This window comes from Erinaceus europaeus, chromosome 1, assembly GCF_950295315.1.
Source record: "Erinaceus europaeus chromosome 1, mEriEur2.1, whole genome shotgun sequence".
Lineage (NCBI taxonomy): Eukaryota > Metazoa > Chordata > Mammalia > Eulipotyphla > Erinaceidae > Erinaceus > Erinaceus europaeus.
In genome coordinates, this window is record NC_080162.1 from 15,354,104 (window position 1) to 15,373,496 (window position 19,393).

General features: G+C 40.4%; 1 protein-coding gene across 2 annotated transcripts in view; it reads right to left on the reverse strand.

Moving 5' to 3' along the window:
* JMJD1C (jumonji domain containing 1C) overlaps nt 1-19,393 on the reverse strand; it is a 185,643-nt gene that overhangs the window by 127,582 nt on the left and 38,668 nt on the right. For both annotated transcript variants that reach the window (XM_016185673.2, XM_060192895.1), the window contains exon 2: nt 12,779-12,943. In XM_016185673.2, the coding sequence (XP_016041159.1) occupies nt 12,779-12,943 (165 nt within the window). The remainder of the gene's footprint in view (nt 1-12,778; nt 12,944-19,393) is intronic.

A 19,393-nucleotide genomic window follows, 5' to 3' on the forward strand; every position in this document is an offset into this window, starting at 1 on the left:
AATAACATACTCTACCTACCACCTGAGGAAGATGGGTCCTGAAATCGGTGCAGCCTCGAATGTTCCTAACCCTGACCACAGAATATGAGCTTGGACATTACAGGGATGCAGTGTTTACATATGCTCCTATGCTGAATATGGGCACCATATTTGGGAGCTACTCTCTTCCCTGATCCAGCTTTCTAGCCCATTTTCCAGCCATGATATCATCTTCCCAGACAATAACTTGGGTCCACCTGCATATTAGTTGTAAGGCTCAGGCAAAAACTAGTAAAGCCATGGGCCCCTTAGAATATACCTAAAATAGACCTATGTATGAGCTTTTCCCAAAACAGAGACCCCAAACCTTCATCTGAAATATTCTAGCCTTTAGGTTCATGATTAGTCAACAATTTGTTCTGCTTTCTATCTTAATCTCTTTTTTCAGCCACCAGGTTCCAGATGCTACCATGATGCCAACCGGACTTCCATGGGCAGATGATCCCACCATGTGTCCTGGCGCCCCGCTTACCCAGAGCCCTGCCCTAATAGGGAAAGAGACAGGCTGGGAGACACCCATATTCAGTGGGGAAGCAATTACAGAAGCCAGACCTTCCACCTTCTGCACCCCATACTGACCCTGGGTCCATACTCCCAGAAGGATAAAGAATAGGGAAGCTTACGGGAAGGGATGGGATACAAAGTTCTGGTGGTGTGAACTGTGTTGAATTGTACCCCTCTTACCCTATGGTCTTATCATTGTTTCCATTTTATAAATAAAAATTATATATATAAAGAAATTGAGAGGGGAAGGGGAGACAGAGAGGAGAAGGGAGAGGCACTTGCAGCACTGTTTCACCACTTGAGAAATTTCCTTCCTGCAGGTAGGGTCTGGGGCTTGAACCCTGAGCCTTGTGTGAGTCAGCTCAACCCAGTGCATCGTCACTGCCCAGCCCCTAGTAAAAGTCTTATTTAACTACAGGACAATGCCAACTCAGGAAACTGATCTGGGTGCAAATCACAATGTCGATTTCACCAATTTTATATCAATTCCTAATTTGTGAGTGTGTATAAACATGGGTGCACACAATCCAGGCACTTTACCGCACACATACATTCCTATAGCCACCACATTCATGAAACACAACTGTTCTATCACCAAGCATTCCTAAGAGTAGGGAGCTTCATGAGCAGTGAAGCAGTGCTATAGGTGTCTCTCTTTCTCTCTCCCTTCCCTCTCAATTTCTCTGTCCTGTCAAAGAAAAAGGGGGGGGGGAGAAAAAGAAGAAAAAAAGCCACCAGGACTGGTAGATTCATCGTGCAGGTACTGACTTCCACTGACAACCCTGGTAGTAATAAAAAAATATTTTACTATCATTTATTTCTTTTCTTTTTCCTTCTCTTTTTTAACAGAGCACTGCTCATCTCTGGTTTATGGTCCTGCTGGGATCTCAGAGCCTCAGGCAGGAAAGTCATTTGCATAACCATTACTCTGTCTTAGTCCAATAAAAAATAAATAAAATAAATAAAGAAGGTACTGTGTTATTCTGGGAAGTGCTAGAGTCAGGGAGTTTGTGAAAGCAGTAATAAATGAAAAAGCATAATGTTATAAAGTTTCTGGGAAGAGACAGATTTCAGGCACTTTGTGAAAGGTGAAGGAAGTCAAAGGTATGGTAGACAAAAAAATTTTTTTTTCTTTGCCTCCAGCATTATCACTGGGTCTGGGTCTCAGTGCCTGCACTACAAATCTGCTGCTCCCGGAGGCCATTTCCCCCATTTTATTCCCCTTGTTGTCATAAGATTTTTTTTTTTTAAACTGCTATGTAAGAATACCTCTTGGTTGGGGAAAAAATATACAAATAAGATTATGAAGAAGTTTAGCATGTTGTGGAATCTGAGATGACTTCTTTTAGTTATTTTATTACTATTATTACTGATTTAATAATGGTTTATTACAGGGGCATAGTTCCATACTTCAACCACAGTTCTCTGTCCTCCTCACGAATTTTCCACTAATTTTCTTAGTGGGATCTTTGAGGGTTTTCTAGGTATATTATGTCACCAGCAAATAGTGAGTTTGATTTCTTTCTTTCCAGCCTATATGCTTTTGATATCTTTCTTGTCTGTTGCAGTGGTGAGGACCTAAAGGACTATGCTGAATAATCCTGGACTTCCCTGTCTGGTTCCTTATTTTAGAGGGAAAGCTAAAAGAGATGCTGTTAGCAGTGGGTTTGTCTTAAATAAGACCCCTATAACTCCAAAGCTTGTTTTTCTGATGGAGTCTTTTGATCTCTCAAAGAATTGCTTCTTCCTTCCAAAATATTTTTTTTCTTCTACTTGAAGTCAAGAGAGTTTGACCAGTTTCTCTTCTATTTCTCATGTGCTCTCATCTACAAGGGAAAGTCTACTTTCTTGATTTGCTATTTAAGACTGGAGTGAATTCAAAGTGCCCTGTAACTGTTGTCAAGTTTTCCATTTTATATCAAGTGACTCTTTGAAGTCATAGATTTCTTTCTTAATCCCATTCTCCATATTAAAGTGAAAGCTTTGTTTTTCTTCAAATTTCCCGACAAAGTATTCAACATTCCCTGAACTCTTTCTCTGATAACTCTACTGGTTTACATCGTTAAGTTTTGGACCTTCACCTTGGTTTTGCAGAACCACTGTCTTCCTACTGTTACACATCTGTTTAGGATTTTGCTATTGCCCAGTGGTGCTGAGTTCTGCTTTGTATATGAGTGGTGAAGGAAGGGCAGGGGCTCTGACATGTATTGTTGATGTTTGCTCTCCCTCAAACAGAGACATAATCTGGGGGATGAGATCCTAGATCTCCTCCTCTTCCCAGAGTGATTTCTGAAGTAGGACTCTGCTGTGAGGTCAAAGTCACTTTTTTTGCCTATAGGGCAGTCTGATCCCCTATAAGTCTCTGGCAGCTGGGACACCTTAGAGTTTGATAGGCTTCCCTGATAGCACAAGAGTACCTTTTGCTACGCTCTGCTTCCTCTGCACTCTGGTTGCCTAGAGTTTGCTCCAAAGCCTGTGGCTTCTATAGCTCTAAAAGGTAGTCGAGAGCTCCTTTTTTTAAAACCAGCCCATAAGTGGTTCCATATGGACCCTTTAAATCTGCTACATGGATTTGAAACAACAGTAATCAAAGAGCCTATTTTCAGTCTAGTCCACTACATCTACTGACACAAAGTATCTCATGCTTTGATTTCTAAAATCTCCTCAATTCTCTGCTGATAATTATGTCTCAGTTTTCTTCATGTGCTAAATCAGTTGCTGGATTTTCATTTCTTCTATATATTTAAAAATAATACATTAATGTTTCATCATTGTTGTCTCCAGTTCTCTGTCCTTTTTTATTTTCTAAGATTCACTTGTTTATTTTTATGAGTGGGAAAGAGCAAGTCAGCAAGAAAGAGACAAAAGCACACCTCAGGTCTGGCCTATGTGGTGCTGGGATCAAACCCGGGGCTTTCTGCATACAAGTCCTGTATTCTGTTGCTGAGGTATCTCACCTTGCATTAACTTATAAAAATTTGAGTGCAACTCTGAGGGAATGAAAGTAAAGCTGTGCCCATCAGATTTAAGTAGCCAGACCTCACCAAGATTATTTAAACAAAGCAATAAACACAAAATCATATTCACTTTCTTTTTTTTTAATAGTAAGTTTATTTATTCCCTTTTGTTGCCCTTTTTTACTGTTGTAGTTATTCTTGTCGTCGTTGGATAGGACAGAGAGAAATGGAGAGAGATGGGGAAGACAGAGAGGGGGAGAGAAAGATAGGTACCTGCAGACCTGCTTCATCGCCTATGAAGCGACTCCCCTGCAGGTGGGGAGCCGGGGGCTGGAACCCGGATCCTTACGCCAGTCCTTGCACTTTGCGCCATGTGCGCTTTAACCCGCCGCGCTACAGCTCGACTCCCCATATTCACTTTATTATTTTTTTTAAGATTTTATTTATTTATTAATGAGAAAGATAGGGAGAGAGAAAGAACCAGACATCACTCTGGCACATGTGCTGCCGGGGACTGAACTCAGGACCTCATGCTTGAGAGTCCGATGCTTTATCCACTGCACCACCTCCAGGACCACCATATTCACTTTCTATAGTCCGTTCACAACAGTAAATCAACTTTAAAGGCAAAACTGATTTTTTTCCATTTTTAAAAAATATTTATTTATTCCCTTTTGTTGCCCTTGTTTTATTGTTGTAGTTATTATTGTTGTCATCACTGCTGAACAGGACAGAAAGCAATGGAGAGAGGAGGGGAAGACAGGGGGAGAGAAAGACAGACACCTGCAGACCTGCTTCACCGCCTGTGAAGCGACTCCCCTGCAGGTGGGGAGCAGGGAACTCCAACCGGGATCCTTCTGCCAGTCCTTGAGCTTTGCGCCACCTGCACTTAACCTGCTGCGCTACAGCCTGACTCCCAAAACTGATTACTTAACCTACATGAATACTATTCAGTGAATTTTCTTTTCACACAGAAGGCAATATCTAAAACTTACACTATAACACAAGATCCTTTCTGACTGGCTTGCTGTTTGCTCTCCTCTCTAGCTTCCTTCAGTCCCTCACAATACTTCTTAGTTTCAGGGAGACATAAAATCCTTGGGATTTTCCAATAAAAAATGATTTTCTTACAAGATGTCTTCTAAATCTTTTTCAAACCAGCATATAAAATGATTCAAGCATTGCCCTTCTTTGTAGGCCTTTTCCTTAGTTCCCTAGTCCACATCCTTCACACTTCCCTTACTTTCATAATACCACCGATTACCACCCATGTATCTGTTTTTCTCCTTACTCTAGATTTTTTGAACAACTTTTTGATAGTTTATTCTTATTTTTACCTGAAAAGTTTTAGATAGTCTGTCTACAAATTGAAGTGATTAATTCATTTCCATTTAAGACATTTCCCAAAACTAGGCTGACTGAAAAATAACATTTTTTTTTTGGTCACTGTCAGGACTTCACTGTCCAGGGTGGACATTTTTGTAGACAGACTGAGGGTGGGGGGAAGACAGAAAGAAAGAGAGAGAGATACCATGGGAGGTGGCTCAAACGTGAGTCATACACATGGCAAAGCAGTGCACTGTCCAAGAGAGTTGTTCTGCTGCCCCAACAAGTGTTCTTTTTGTGTTTCTATCCAGTTGGATTTAGTAACTGCTAAGTGATAAGCTCTATTACAGGAGAAAAAAAACCATTATAAATAGGAAATCTGAGTTTCATTTTCCAACAGTTTATTTTATCAGGCATTTTAAACTTTTATTCAGAAACATGAAAACACAGAGAGATGTGTGGGTAAAACACCCAACAGATTCTTTATAACAAACTATATCGATTACTGAGTTTTTGATAAATTATGTTAAAGAATTATTGAAGATGAGGATAATTTAGAATAGCCCTTGAATCTGCAATTATGTCATAAGTGAGGGTGACTGTTCCTTTAAACTGATACAGTTAACTAAATTCACTGAAGTTGGTGTCAGAAGTAGGAATCATGACACAAAATGCTGACTAGCTTTTTTATATAGTTTGAGAAGAATGAGAATGAAAAAGAATGAGAGTGTACGAACGAACAACCTTTATTCTTAGTGGCCAAAGGATTCATATGGTATAAGACTGTAGACAGACTGTGTAGCAGAAGTTATGGAAGGAATATAAAAGTAAGTGATTCAGCTCCTGCACAGCTGACTTACTGGTGATAGATAAACATGTTAGAGAGCAGGAGACTGGTCTCTAGAGTGAGCCTCTTATCAATGTAAGGACCTGGGTCTGAACTCCAGAACCACATGGACATGCCATGGATGGCTCCAGGTGAAGCCTCACAGATGGTAAAGTGGTACTATAGTGCCACTCCTCTACCCCTCTCTATCTGAAATTCAAAGAATAAGTAAATTGGTTGGGGAATGGTGGGATTGTGGATAAACAAGGTACAGGCAACACAAACATACACAATGCAAAGTTAAAAAAGAGTGAGCTATACAATCACTTAATTATTGTCATTTGTAACAGCTAAAGAGTAAGTAAGGGGGAGTACTGGAATGGATCATGAGTTTGGGTCACACCAAGCAAGGGCTGCTAGTCGTAGATCCATTGTTGTAGAGCAAACGTACATTAGAATAACAGAGATTCATAAAAGAACAGGGTTGGGGAAATCAAGAAACTCATCATAACTGGATACAACCTTTAAATGGCTATTAAAGATGTGAACAAAGCTGACACTGGTGGTATCAAAACAAAGATCTTGCTACAGCACTTTCACAGACAAGGTGGACAGCTGGAAGGCCTCTTGCTTCCCTAACATTAGAGTTTTAAACAAATATGCTTTATATTAACTTGGCTTAGAAAACTTTACAAATTAGATGGCAAAGTACAGAACATTGCTGGGGGGGGGGGGTGGCAAAGATGTACCCAGTTGAATGCACACATTATCATGAAAGGACCTGGGTCTGAGTCCTGGCTCCCTACCTGCGTGGGGGTGGGGAGCACTTCACAAATGGTGAAGCAGGTCTATATATCCCATATGCTATGGCACAAAAGCATGTTATCAGCAAGGCTAGAGTTTATCTAAATATTACTCACACCCTCTATGCATGAAGGTGAACCCTATTATATGACCATGTACAAGGGATGTAGGTCTTAGTATAAGCTTATCAGCTGTCACAGGGTGACTAACTTTGTTCTAAACTGATTTGGAACTCAGAAATAGCTGAATAGGGCCAATTGCAACTAAGTCTATACTTAATGTTATCTGGTATATGAAGATGAATCAATTATACTGAGGTGGCATAACAAATTCCTCTGTAATTATGGCTGATTTGTTATTTAATGAAACTCAATTATTTCATGATCAAAATGCTGCATATATCAGTCATAATAATAGCATTGTTAGTAAGATTAAATGACATTATATAAAAAAAGTCATGCTAAAAAAAAAAGTCACGCTAATACTAGTACTGACAATCAAATGTATCAGGAGACCCAGTAAAAGCTGTCTCAGAATATAATACTGACGGGAGTCAGGCGGTAGCACTGTGGGTTAAGTGCAGGTGGCTCAAAGCACAAGGATAGATAAGTTAAAGGATCCTGGTTCAAGCCCCCAGCTCCCCACCTGCAGGGGAGTCGCTTAACAAGCGGTGAAGCAGGTCTGCAGGTGTCTCTCCTTCTCTGTCTTCCCCTCCTCTCTCCATTTCTCTGTCCTATCCAATAACGACATCAATAACTACAAAAATAAAACAACAAGGGCAACAAAAGGGAATAAATAAATATTTTAAAAATAAAGAGTATAATATTGACAGGAAAACAGAAAGAAACGGATTTAGATAACCATCAGAAGTCAGGTGGTTCACCTAGTAGAATGCATGTCTCCATGTACAGGGATCCAAGTTCAAGCACTCAGTCCCCATCTACAGGGGGAAAACTGGCTGCTGGGAACAGTTAAGTGGTTCAGGTACCAGAACTTAGTGACAAGCAGTTGCTAACCCCCCAAAAAAGAAAAAAAAATCCACTTTCAATAATTTTATATCCTCTATCCCATGACAATTTAAGAGATCACATTTGTATTTTATTGCTATGAAGGCAATCATTACTACCTTTCTTACTATATTTTAGATTACTTGCTATATTAAACTAATGACTTAACATGTTTTAACCACAACTGAATGATTGTTCTTTCCTGTCCTTTAAACTTAGCAGTTCAAAGTAACAACAAAAACAAACTGCCTATATCACTAAATAGGCTTCTTTTCCATTGGCTGGGAAGATAAACAACATTTTAAGATGAGTATTTATTTACTATTTAAGATAGGTAAGGAACTGTGCTGCACTTCTAAGATTGTTACAAAGATATACTAAGACAGTCCTGTCCTCAGAAAACTTAACAATCTAATAGGGAAAGAAATGCAAGCAAACAAATAGGTATAGTATAAAGCAAAAGGTAGTAGTTGTGGAAATAGAGGCATAAAGTTCCTTCTCTACAGAAGTACATGACAGTGACATTAATTCTGGCTAGGATAATGTACCAGCAGAAAAACAGTAGAACTCAGTTTTAGAAAATGCAGCAAGTTAGGGAGAAAGGCCCACTCCTCAAAGGATTTTCTAAAGGAGATGGAGCCAGAGCTCTAACCCAGTTAGGTATGTGACTTGTTGATTTCAATTATGAATGACAACACTTCTTCCCACCTACCCACCAGTCCAGTAAAAGTAGTTTCAGAAATGATGCTTTAAAAATAAATAAAATGGGAGTCAGGCAGTAGCGCAGCAGGTTAAGCACAGGTGGCAAAAAGCTCAAGGACAGGCATAAGGATCCCGGTTTGAGCCCCAGGCTCCCCACCTGCAGGGGAGTCACTTCACAGGTGGTGAAGCAGGTCTGCAGGTGTCTATTTTTCTCTCCCCCTCTCTGTCTTCCCCTCCTCCCTCCATTTCTCTCTGTCCTGTCCAACAACAATGACAACAATAATAACTACAACAATAAAACAACAAGGGCAACAAAAGGGAATAAATAAATACTAAAAAATAAAATTTAGCAAAATACTAAACTGAAATAAATAAGCAACAAAAGGTAATAAATATCAAAAAATAAAATTTAGTTGGGGGTCAGGCGGTGGCGCAGTGGGTTAAGCGCATGTGGCACAAAGTGCAAGGACAGGCGTAAGGATCCTGGTTCGAGTCCCCGGCTCCCCACCTGCAGGGGAGTTGCTTCACAGGCAACTGCAGGTGTCTGTTTTTCTCTCCCCCTCTCTGTCTTCCCCTCCTCTCTCCATTTCTCTCTGTCCTATCCAACAATGAACAACATCAACAATGGCAATAATAATAACCACAATGAGGCTACAACAACAAGGGCAACAAAAGGGGGGAAAATGGTTTCCAGGAGCGGTGGATTCATGGTGCAGGCACCGAGCCCAGCAATTACCCTGGAGAAAAAACAAAATAAATAAAATAAAATAAAATTTAGCAAAATACTAAATAACTGAAATAAATAAGTCACCCTATACTCTACCAATGGTGTGGCTTCAAGCTGTACAATGGCTATAATGAATGAAGTCAGAAATGAAGAAACAACTTTCGCATGTTGCATAAACAATACTCAAATGCCTGCTTTGCAACTGACAGTCTGAGAAGAAAGGTGAAAAGACCCAGAGGAAGGACCAGAAATTGGTGTTATACTGTCCTACATTTTGCCGAAGTTTTGATTTTCTTTTTTTTTTGCCTCCAGGGTTATTGCTGGGGGGCTCGGTGCCTGCACTACGAATCCACTGCTCCTAGAAGCTATTTTTTTCCTTTTTGTTGCTCTTGTTGTTTATCATTGTTGTTGTTTTTATTGTTACTGTTGTTGTTGGATAGGACAGAGAGAAATGGAGAGAGGAGAGGAATACAGAGGGGGAGAGAAAGATAAGACACCTGTGGATCTGCTTTACCGCTTCGAAGCAACCCTTCTGCAGGTGGCGAGCTGGGGGCTCGAACTGGGATCCTTATGCCGGTCCTTGAGCTTTGCACCTTGTGCGCTTAACCCGCTATCCTACCGACCGGCCCCCTGAAGTTTTACGTTCTGTTTTTAAAAGATTACTTATATAGTAGAAATAGGAGGAGCTCTCAAAAGAACCAGACGTCACTCTGGTACATGTGCTGCCAGGGATCGAACTGAGGGCTTCACACTTGATAGTCTTGATGCTTTATCCACTGCATCATCTCCCAGACCACCTGAAGTTTTACTTTTTAAGAAATACATTTTGAATGAGAGAGCAGGATTTTTTTTCTTTGTACTTTATTGGATAAGACAGAAATAGAAAGGGGGAGAAGGAAACAGAGAAGGAAAAATACAGACACCTGCAGACCTGCTTTACCGCTCATGAAATTAAAATGAAAAAAATCTACAGGTTCCTGGTGGATGCCCACTTCTGAGTGGCAGGCTCTGCTGGGTAGCCAACCTGCTCTCTACTTTTATTGTTAGCACCTTGATAGACTTTGTTTCGAAGCAATCAGCTTGTCCCGTGCCCAGTTTGAAACTGATAAAAGCCACGTGCTGTGCTGCGGGACAAGCATGTGCAGGCCTGGTAGGAATTGGCCTGTAACCCGTTAACATAAAAAAAAATAATAATAACTCCCTGGTCTCATTCTTTGGTTACTTTTTTTTTTTTTTCCCCTTTGGTTACTTTTGAGCTATAACATGGAGTTTTTATTACAAAGCATACCCCCTGCAGGTGGGGAACAAGGGCTCGAACCTGGGTCCTTGGGCATAGTGCTATGTATGCTTAACCAGGTGCACCACCGCCCAGCCACCTGCCTTGCCATCTCTCCAGGACCAGAACAAGGAGTGGACAACATGAGCAGCACGTAGCACTTTATCAGGTACCACACCAAAAAAGAAACAATTGGAAAGAGGAAAATTAACATTAAATGTGCAGAGAATAAAAGACAGTTTATTAGTTTCTACTGTGTTTCGCTCTACAGCTACTTCATATATCTTCCTAAAGTTTCTCAAATCCTAGGGAAGATAGCATAATAGCTATGTATAATAGGCTTTTGTGTCTGAGGCTCCCATCTCATTCCAGGTTCAATTCTCAGCACCTCTGCCGGGCTAGCTTCAAGGGCAGGAGACAGATGACCAGGGACTCATGGCTGAGCTGGAAAGCAGTATCTCTTTATTCATATGGAACGGAGCACAATCTAAGCCAAGCTAACCCTAATCACAATCCTGTCCTTATATATATACTCACCAAGTAGGGTGGAAACAGGATTATGATGTAGAGAGGGTGGAGCGAAAAGAGATTGGTGAAAATCAGGGTGTGACAAGGAGAGGGGGCAGAGCAAAAAGACATCATGAACCAGTGCCCTGCAGGCATGCTGGTGCTTAGTTAAGCAGGATTAGAGACAGAAGAAGCTTTAAGCCGGGGGAGCTGGCACACTACCCAACACACCTCCATAAATCAGAGCAGTGCTCTGGCAGAAAAAAGAAAAAACAAAACAAACAAAAAAAACCCCTCAAATTCATATAGTACTTGACTCTGCCACATGAAATGAGAAAATTCAATACTATTTCTTTATAATCCATAAAGACCAGACTGAAAACTCTTGGTACTACCTAGAGTGGAAGCAACTTACGTGCCCAGTGACAGATGAATGGATAAAGAAGTCATGGAACTTGTATCCAATGCAATCAAAATGGATGAAACTGTAGGTGATTGTGCTTAGTGAAATAAGTAAGGAAGTCAGAGACAACTATCAGATGATTTCATTCACATGTGGAGTATAGGGAACTGAAACACATGAACGTGCGGGGGGGGGGGGAAGTGGCCCCTAAAATATTTCTTAATACTTAAGGACATTAATTCATTCATGCAAACAAGGCATAGCTGTTTATGATGCTTACTCTGCCAGAAACAGGAGTAGCAATGGTTAGAACAAATGTGGCTAATTCTCCCCCAATAGAATTAGTGGTCTGTGTGTTTAGTGTGTCTTTCATGAAAGTCATAAAATTACTGCCTGGGAGGTGGCATAATAGTTAGCATGGCTGACCTGTAAGCATGAGATTTCAAATTTGATGCCTAGCAGAGCTCATGTGAGAAGCTGATGTTCTGAATCATTTCATTCTTCCCCACCCTAACTCTCTGCAATAAAAAAACAACTTTAAATTAGATGAGAAATTACTGAAATCTATTACATATTCTTAAGTAGAACTTTTTTTTTTTTTTTTTGCCTTCAGAGTTATCACTGGGGCTTGGTGCTCACTTGCACTGCACTATGAATCCACTGCTCCTGGAGGCCATTTTTTGTTGCCCTTGTTGTTATTACTATTGTTGGATGGAACAGAGAAAAATCAAGAGAGGCAGGAGAGACAAAGAAGGGGGAAGGAGGAAGGAAGACAAGACACCTGCAGACCTGCTTCACCACTTGTGAAGCGACCAGCCCCCCCCCCCCCATAGGTGTGGATTCTTACACCAGTCCTTGCACTTTGCACCATCTAAGCTTAACACTTGCCCAGGCCCCAAATAGAATATTTTCTTCTTCTTTTTTTTTTTTTAATATTTATTTACTTAATTCCCTTTTGCTGTCCTTGTTGTTTCTTTTTATTGTTGTAGTTACTATTATTGTCATCATTGTTGGATAGGACAGAGAGAAATGGAGAGAGGAAGGGAAGACAGAGAGGTGGAGAGAAAGATAGACACCTGCAGACCTGCTTCACCGCCTGTGAAGTGACTCCCCTGCAGGTGGGGAGCCAGGGCTTGAACCCAGATCCTTCTGGCGGTCCTTGCGCTTTGCACCACCTGTGCCTAACCTGCTGCGCTACCGCGTGACTCCCCTCCAAGTAGAACATTTTCTAAAAGGGAATAATTTTACTGATCACCTTAACATATAATCATACAATAAAAATCTACTCTTATCCACAGTAGTTTAATCAACTTTTATAAGTTTAAAAAAATCAAGGAAAATCATTTGCCACTGAATTTTTATAAAAGTATGCTCTCAGTGCCCACCTATCAAGTCTCACTCAGTAAAGTTATTTTACTTGTACACAAACCACTGAATTATCTCTTAAGCAACCATTAAGTCCAATTCATGGTTCAACTAATTGGACAGAAACAAACCGTGAACTACATATGCTGAAAGAATACTAACAAAATATTTAAAGTCATCCAACAAAAAGAAAGCACTATTCTGAAATTTTTGTCTGATATGTCAGAACTTCTTTAGAAATACTAGTCTATCATTACCAAGATAAATCTGAGCTTATATTCAGCTCCTAGCCTCTAAAAAATGTAAATGCTAAATGAAAAAGGAACAGATCTTACCAGCGCAGGCCACTGAATCTGTTTGCTCTTTGATCCCTGAGTCTGTCTAGGGTTGTTCCTTCTGGCCCAAATTAAGTGGTATTCCACCAAGAAGGTTGAAAAATCTTCATAAACTTTGATCCACTCTCGTTTATCCCATTCAAGATCATCAAATTCCACATAAACCTATAGAGTAAAAGAACAAAAAAAGGGAAAAAGCATTAAGCCATAAAGAACATAAAATTTTAAAATATAAGCCATAAATCTGACTTAGATCAAACATTAAATTTGCTGTTGATTACATGCATGAAATTTAAGGTACCACATATGTCAGAGTGGTGTTCTCTGACAATAAGCAAACAAATAAATACATAAAGGGAGGGCCATGGAACTCCAGAAAATTCAATTATATAATACTGGCCAATACACACTAGAGAACCATGTCAACACTAATGACTCTAGAAGCAGAAGTCAGTTAACATTCTCTAAAGAACCAAATATAGTGGTCTAGCAGGTGGTGCAGTGGATAAAGCATTGGATTCTCAACCATGAGGTCTCAAGTTCAGTCCCCAGAGCACATGTACCTGAGTGATGTCTGGTTCTTTCTGTCTCTCTCCTATCTTTCATATGAATAAATAATTTTTTTAAAAAAGAACCAAATACAAAATATCTTAGAATTTCCAAACTATATAGCCTCTCTCACAACTACTTTTACTGCATAAAGGAAACTCAGACAGAATGTAAGCAAATGAGTTTGGTTTCATTCTCATAAAACTTTAATTGCAAAATATAGGTGGTAGTACAAGGATAATTTAACACATATAAAAGTCAATCAATTAATACACCACATAAAATGAAGAAAAATACTTCCAAAATCATACCAATTATATAGTAAAATCATTTTACAAAGTCAATGCCATTTCATAATAAAAGTCAAAATATGAAGAGAAGAAAAATCTCAGTATAGAGATCACACTGAAAAATCCACCACAAACATGATACTCAATGGTCAGAAACTGGGAACTCTCTTCTAAGAAAGATAAGGATATTCTATTTCGAAAACCAAAGCTGTCTCTTTTACATTAATCTATTTCCTCTAAAGAGATTTATTTTATTAATTACATATGATACACAGTTTTGAGACAGAGAGAGAAAGAAGCCAGTTAGAGTTAGGGCTTGAACCATGAGGCTCCAGCAATGCAAATACCAAGGTCTATCGGTGGAGCTATTTCCACAGCTGAATCTTATTCCAATCTTACCCATCCATTTCCCTTCAAATCCTAAAATTTTCTCATGATCTACTAGAGTGACTTATGTTAGAGGCAGTTTTGTTGCTATGTCTCGTTTTTTAATTTTTTTTAAAAATGTATTTTGGATAGAGACAGAGAGAAAATATGAGAGGGACAGGGAGATAAAGAAACATCTGGGGAGTCGGGCGGTGGCGCAGTGGGTTAAGCGCACGTGGCGCAAAGCGCAGGGACCGGCCTAAGGATCCCGGTTCGAGCCCCCGGCTCCCCACCTGCAGGGGAGTCGCTTCACGGGCGGTGAAGCAGGTCTGCAGGTGTCTATCTTTCTCTCCCCCTCTCTGTCTTCCCCTCCTCTCTCCATTTCTCTCTGTCCTATCCAACAACAAAGCAACGTCAACAATGGCAATAATAATAACTGCAACGAGGCTACAACAACTAGGGCAACAAAAAGGGGAAAAAATGGCCTCCAGGAGCGGTGGATTCATGGTGCAGGCACCGAGCCCAGCAATAACCCTGGAGGGAAATAAATAAATAAATAAATAAATAAATTTTAAAAAAAATTAAAAAAAAAAAAAAGAAACATCTGCAGCACTGCTTCACTACTTGTGAAACTTTCCCCTGCAGGTGGGACTGGGGACTAGAACCTGGGTTCTTTTGCAATGGTAACATATGGCTCTACTGAGCACGCCACCCCCTGGCCCATACTCTGTCTCTGTGGTCTAGTGTTTCAATCTCTTTTCTGCTGACTTATTATACTTGAAGTGTTTCAGTTCCTATTTTTTAAATTTTTAATTTATTTAATTTATTTATTTCCTCCAGGGTTATTGCTGGGCTCGGTGCCTGCACCATGAATCCACCGCTCCTGGAGGCCATTTTCCCCCCTTTTTGTTGCCCTAGTTGTTGCAGTCTCGTTGCGGTCATTATTGCCATTGTTGACGTTGCTTTGTTGTTGGATAGGAGAGAGAGAAATGGAGAGAGGAGGAGGGGAAGACAGAGAGAGAGGGGAGAGAAAGACAGACACCTGCAGACTTGCTTCACCGCCCGTGAAGTGACTCCCCTGCAGGTGGGGAGCTGGGGGCTCGAACCGGGATCCTTACGCCGGTCCCTGCGCTTTGCGCCACATGCGCTTAACCTGCTGCGCCACCGCCCGACTCCCTTAAATTTATTTTTATTTTTTATTTATTTTCCCTTTCGTTGCCCTTATTTTTTTATTGTTGTAGTTATTATTGTTGTTGTTGTTGATGTTGTTTAGGACAGAGAGAAATGAAGAGAGGAGGGGAAGACAGAGGGAGAGCAAGATAGACATCTGCAGACCTGCTTCACTATCTGTGAAGCGAATCCCCTGCAAATGGGGGGCTCAAACTGGGATCCTCACACTGGTCCTTGAGCTTCGCACCACACATGCTACCACCCAACTCCCTCAGTCCCTATTTTTAAAGTTTTGTGCTGCTCCCCCCACACTTCAGTATCATTTTACTGAGGGAATGTTGGTTTACAGGATTGTTGTCACAAGGGTACATCGCACATCCCACCAAACTGTCATTTCATTTCACCCACCACAGGGACTTTGATCCCTAGCATACTCTTGATGTTCCTCCCTTGCTACTTCGGATTCCTGAGATTTGGTGCAGTAGAATATAGCAAATCAAGGCTTCACTCTGCAGTGTCCCTGGCTTTGTTATTTAGATCACTAGACCTATAAGTGAGATCTAATATTCATTCTCCTCCTCCATACATGTTGTAGCTAAAGAGAAGATTTCATCTATCCTTCTATCTGAATCATCTGCCCCATTGTGTATATGCACAACTTCTTTAACCACCCACCTGGTGTTGAACATTTGGGTTGTTTCCAAAGTACAAATAGTGCTGTCATGCACACCTAAGTTGAATAAATGCCTAGGAGAAGAATTGCTGGATCACCTGGCAATGTTTTCAGGAATCTGCAAATTGTTTTCCCAGAAGGGCTGAACCAATTTATATTCCCATCAACAAGTGCTCCTTTCTCTCACCATCTTCACCAGCACTTGCTTCTGTCCTGTTTGATGTAGACTATTCTCACAGAGATGAGGTCATATTTCATTGTCTTGATTAGCATTTCTCTGATAATGAGTGACTTTGTGAGCATTTTTTCATATGCTTTCTGGCCATATGGATTTTTTTTTTTTTTTTTTTTTTTGCCTCTAGAGTTATTGCTGGAGCTCAGTGCCTGCACTTTGAATCCATTGTTCCTGGGGGCTATTTTTCCTGTTTTGTTGCCCTTGTTTAGCATTGTTCTTATTTTTATTATTGTTGCTGTCATTGTTGTTGGATAACACAGAGAGAAATCAGAGAGGAGGAGAAGACAGAGAGGGTGAGAAAAAGACAGACACCCGCAGACCTGCTTCACCACTTGTGAAGCAACCCCCCTGCAGGTGAGGAGCCAGGGACTCAAACTGGGATCCTTGTGCTTTGTGGCATGTGTGTTTAACCCACTGCACTACCGCTGTGCCCCTGAATTTCTTTCTTGAGTTTTTCTGAGTTTTTTTTTTTAATATATTGTTTTTCTTGCTGAAGAACTAGTCTCAGAAGACATTTCCAAAGCAAACACCATCTAGTATAGTATTCTGCTAAAGTATATTTATTTCATGGTTTCTGGTCTAAGTCTTTGATCCATTTATGAGCTTTCTTGTGTGCATGGTGACACATGTGGTGGCATAGCTTCATTCTTCAGTATATGGCTACAGCTTTTCTCAATGCCATTTCCTGAAGGGACTTTTTTTCAATTGTACTCTTATTTGTTATTAGAAATGGAGAAATCAAGAGGGGAGGAGACGGAGGGAGAGGGGGACAGAGGGCGAGGGCGAGGGCGAGGGCGAGGGCGAGGGAGAGGGAAAGAGAGAGAGCTAACCTGTAGCCTTGCTAGACCACTCGCAAAGTTTTCCCCCTGCAGATGGGGACCAGGGGCTTGAAACCAGGTCCTTATGCACTGTAACGTGTTTAGCCAGGTGTGCCACCACCCAGCCCCTGAAGAGATTTTCTATCTGCCATTAAAATATTCTGGGTCACTTTGTCCATACATGGGAGGGCTTGTTTCTAGGTTCTCAATGGCATTCAGTTGATCTTGAGTTTTTCTGTCCAAAAACCACAGTTTTGATTACTATATCCAATATCTTTAACATGCATTTCTCTAATAAGTAAAACATTTTCCCCCTATGTCGGTAGGCCACATAAATATCATTAGAAAACTGTCTATTCAAGCTTTGACCACTTCCTACATTTTATTTTTATTATTGATTTAATAATACAAGACCCTAAGATCACAGGTGTACAGTTCCAGACAGAAGCCGCCACCACCACAGCTCTGTGCTCTCTTCTACCTCCTGCTCTCCCTCCTCCTCACTATGGACGACCACCACGGTTTTTACAAAGTCTATTTTGTGAGCCACTGACTACTTCTCCCACCCCTCACCCCACAAGTTCATGTGTTTCAATTCTGTTTTTAAAAAATATTTTTATTTATTTGTTTATTATTGGATAGAGACAGAGAGAAATTGAGAGAAGTGGGGAGATAGAGAGAGACACCAGCAGCCCTGCTTCACCATGTGTGAAGTTCTCCCTCTGCAGGTGGGGACATGTGTTTCAATTCTTTATGTTGCACAAAGGAGGGAAACAATCCATAGTTAACTTTCAGAAAAATGCAGGCCATCTGATAACAGATACAAACTATAGCAGTAAGAGAACTTGAATACAAAAAACTGAAGGATAACCATTTGAAACAGTATTTCAAAGTACTGTAACAAAACATATTTTGCAGTTAAAATTAATCAGTAATTAGCATACAGAACTTGTAAGAGTCTGTGAAAAGTTGATACCTGGAAGGTATGGTAAAATTCAACATTTAAATGTCTTATATTTTGCTAAAAATCTAAGTATAATTCTATAAAACACTAATAAACTATAAGAAAAAGTGAAATGTCTTCTGTTACAACATGGATAGAACTGAAAAGTCATTTTACAAAAAATTACAAGGAGAAAGATAAAAAACAGATGATTCACTTCTATATGGCCTATAGAGAAAGAAGGAGACGGGGGCTGGGTGGTGGCTCACTGAATCAAGCACATATAGTACAAAGTACAAGGACCCGTTCAAGGATCCCGTTTGAGTCCCTGGCTTCTCACCTGCACTAGACTTGTATCTAGTGCCCAGAAGAATATTATTCATAATTTTGAATTTTTAAAAATGGAGAGAAATGTCTATTAATCAGTGGATGGACTAAAGTGATAAAGTAATACAACAGTATACCATTTAGCAATCTAAAGAAATGAACTACTGATTTCTATAACAATGTAGATGAACCTAACAAAAACATTAGGGGGAAAAAGCAGATACCAGTTACATTTTGGAAAACAGTGCTGGCAAGACAGCATAATGGTTATGCAAAAGTCCCCCAGCCTGAGGCTTCAAGGTCCCAGGTTCAAGCTCCTACCACCACTATAAGCCAGAGCTAAGAAGTGCTCAGGTCTCTCTCCCCTGCACCCCACCTCTGCACCCCCCCCCGTATCATTCTTTCATTAAAATAAAATAAAATAAATATTTTTAATTTGAAAAAGAGTAAAAACAGCTGTGACAGGAATCAGATCTAAGCCCAGAAATGGGATTTTATCATTGACTTTAAGATTAGAGGTAGGGAATGATCCATTATATACCAATTCCTTTTCAATAGTGCTTTACATTTAATAGAAAGCTCATAAATATGTATTATAATTAATTTGCAAGGTGACAGGGTGCAAATATATTGTTACTTTCTATTCTTTATAATATGCCATATAAGAATGCATGTTATCAGAGAGGCTGAATTCTGAAGGTTCTTCACTTAGTGAGCTCAGATGAAACCACAAAGTAGAAATGTAGGTAGTAGGTATCGTTAGGTAGGTTTGACAGAGATGGAGAAGACAGACACCTGCAGCACTTCATCAATGCACATGAAGCTTCATCGCTACAGGATGGAAAGGCAATGACACTAAATCAGGATTCTTGCCCATGATGTGTGCATCACATCCCAGCCACAACAGCAGTATTTACTTATTTTCCCTTTTGTTGCCCTTTGTTGTTTTTTATTGTTGTAGTAGTTATTATTATTGTTGATATTGATGTCGTCATTGTTAAATAGGACAGAGAGAAATGGAGAGGGGAGGGGAAGACAGAGAGGGAGAGAGAAAGATAAGAGCCCTGCAGACCTGCTTCACCACCTGTGAAGCAACTTCCCTGCAGGTGGGGAGCCTGGGGCTCGAACCGGGATCCTTACCCTGGTCCCTGCACTTTGTGCCATGTGTGCTTAACCTACTGTGCTACCTCCTGACTCCCAAAAGCAGTATTTTTAAACAGATATTTATTATGAGGAGATGCCAA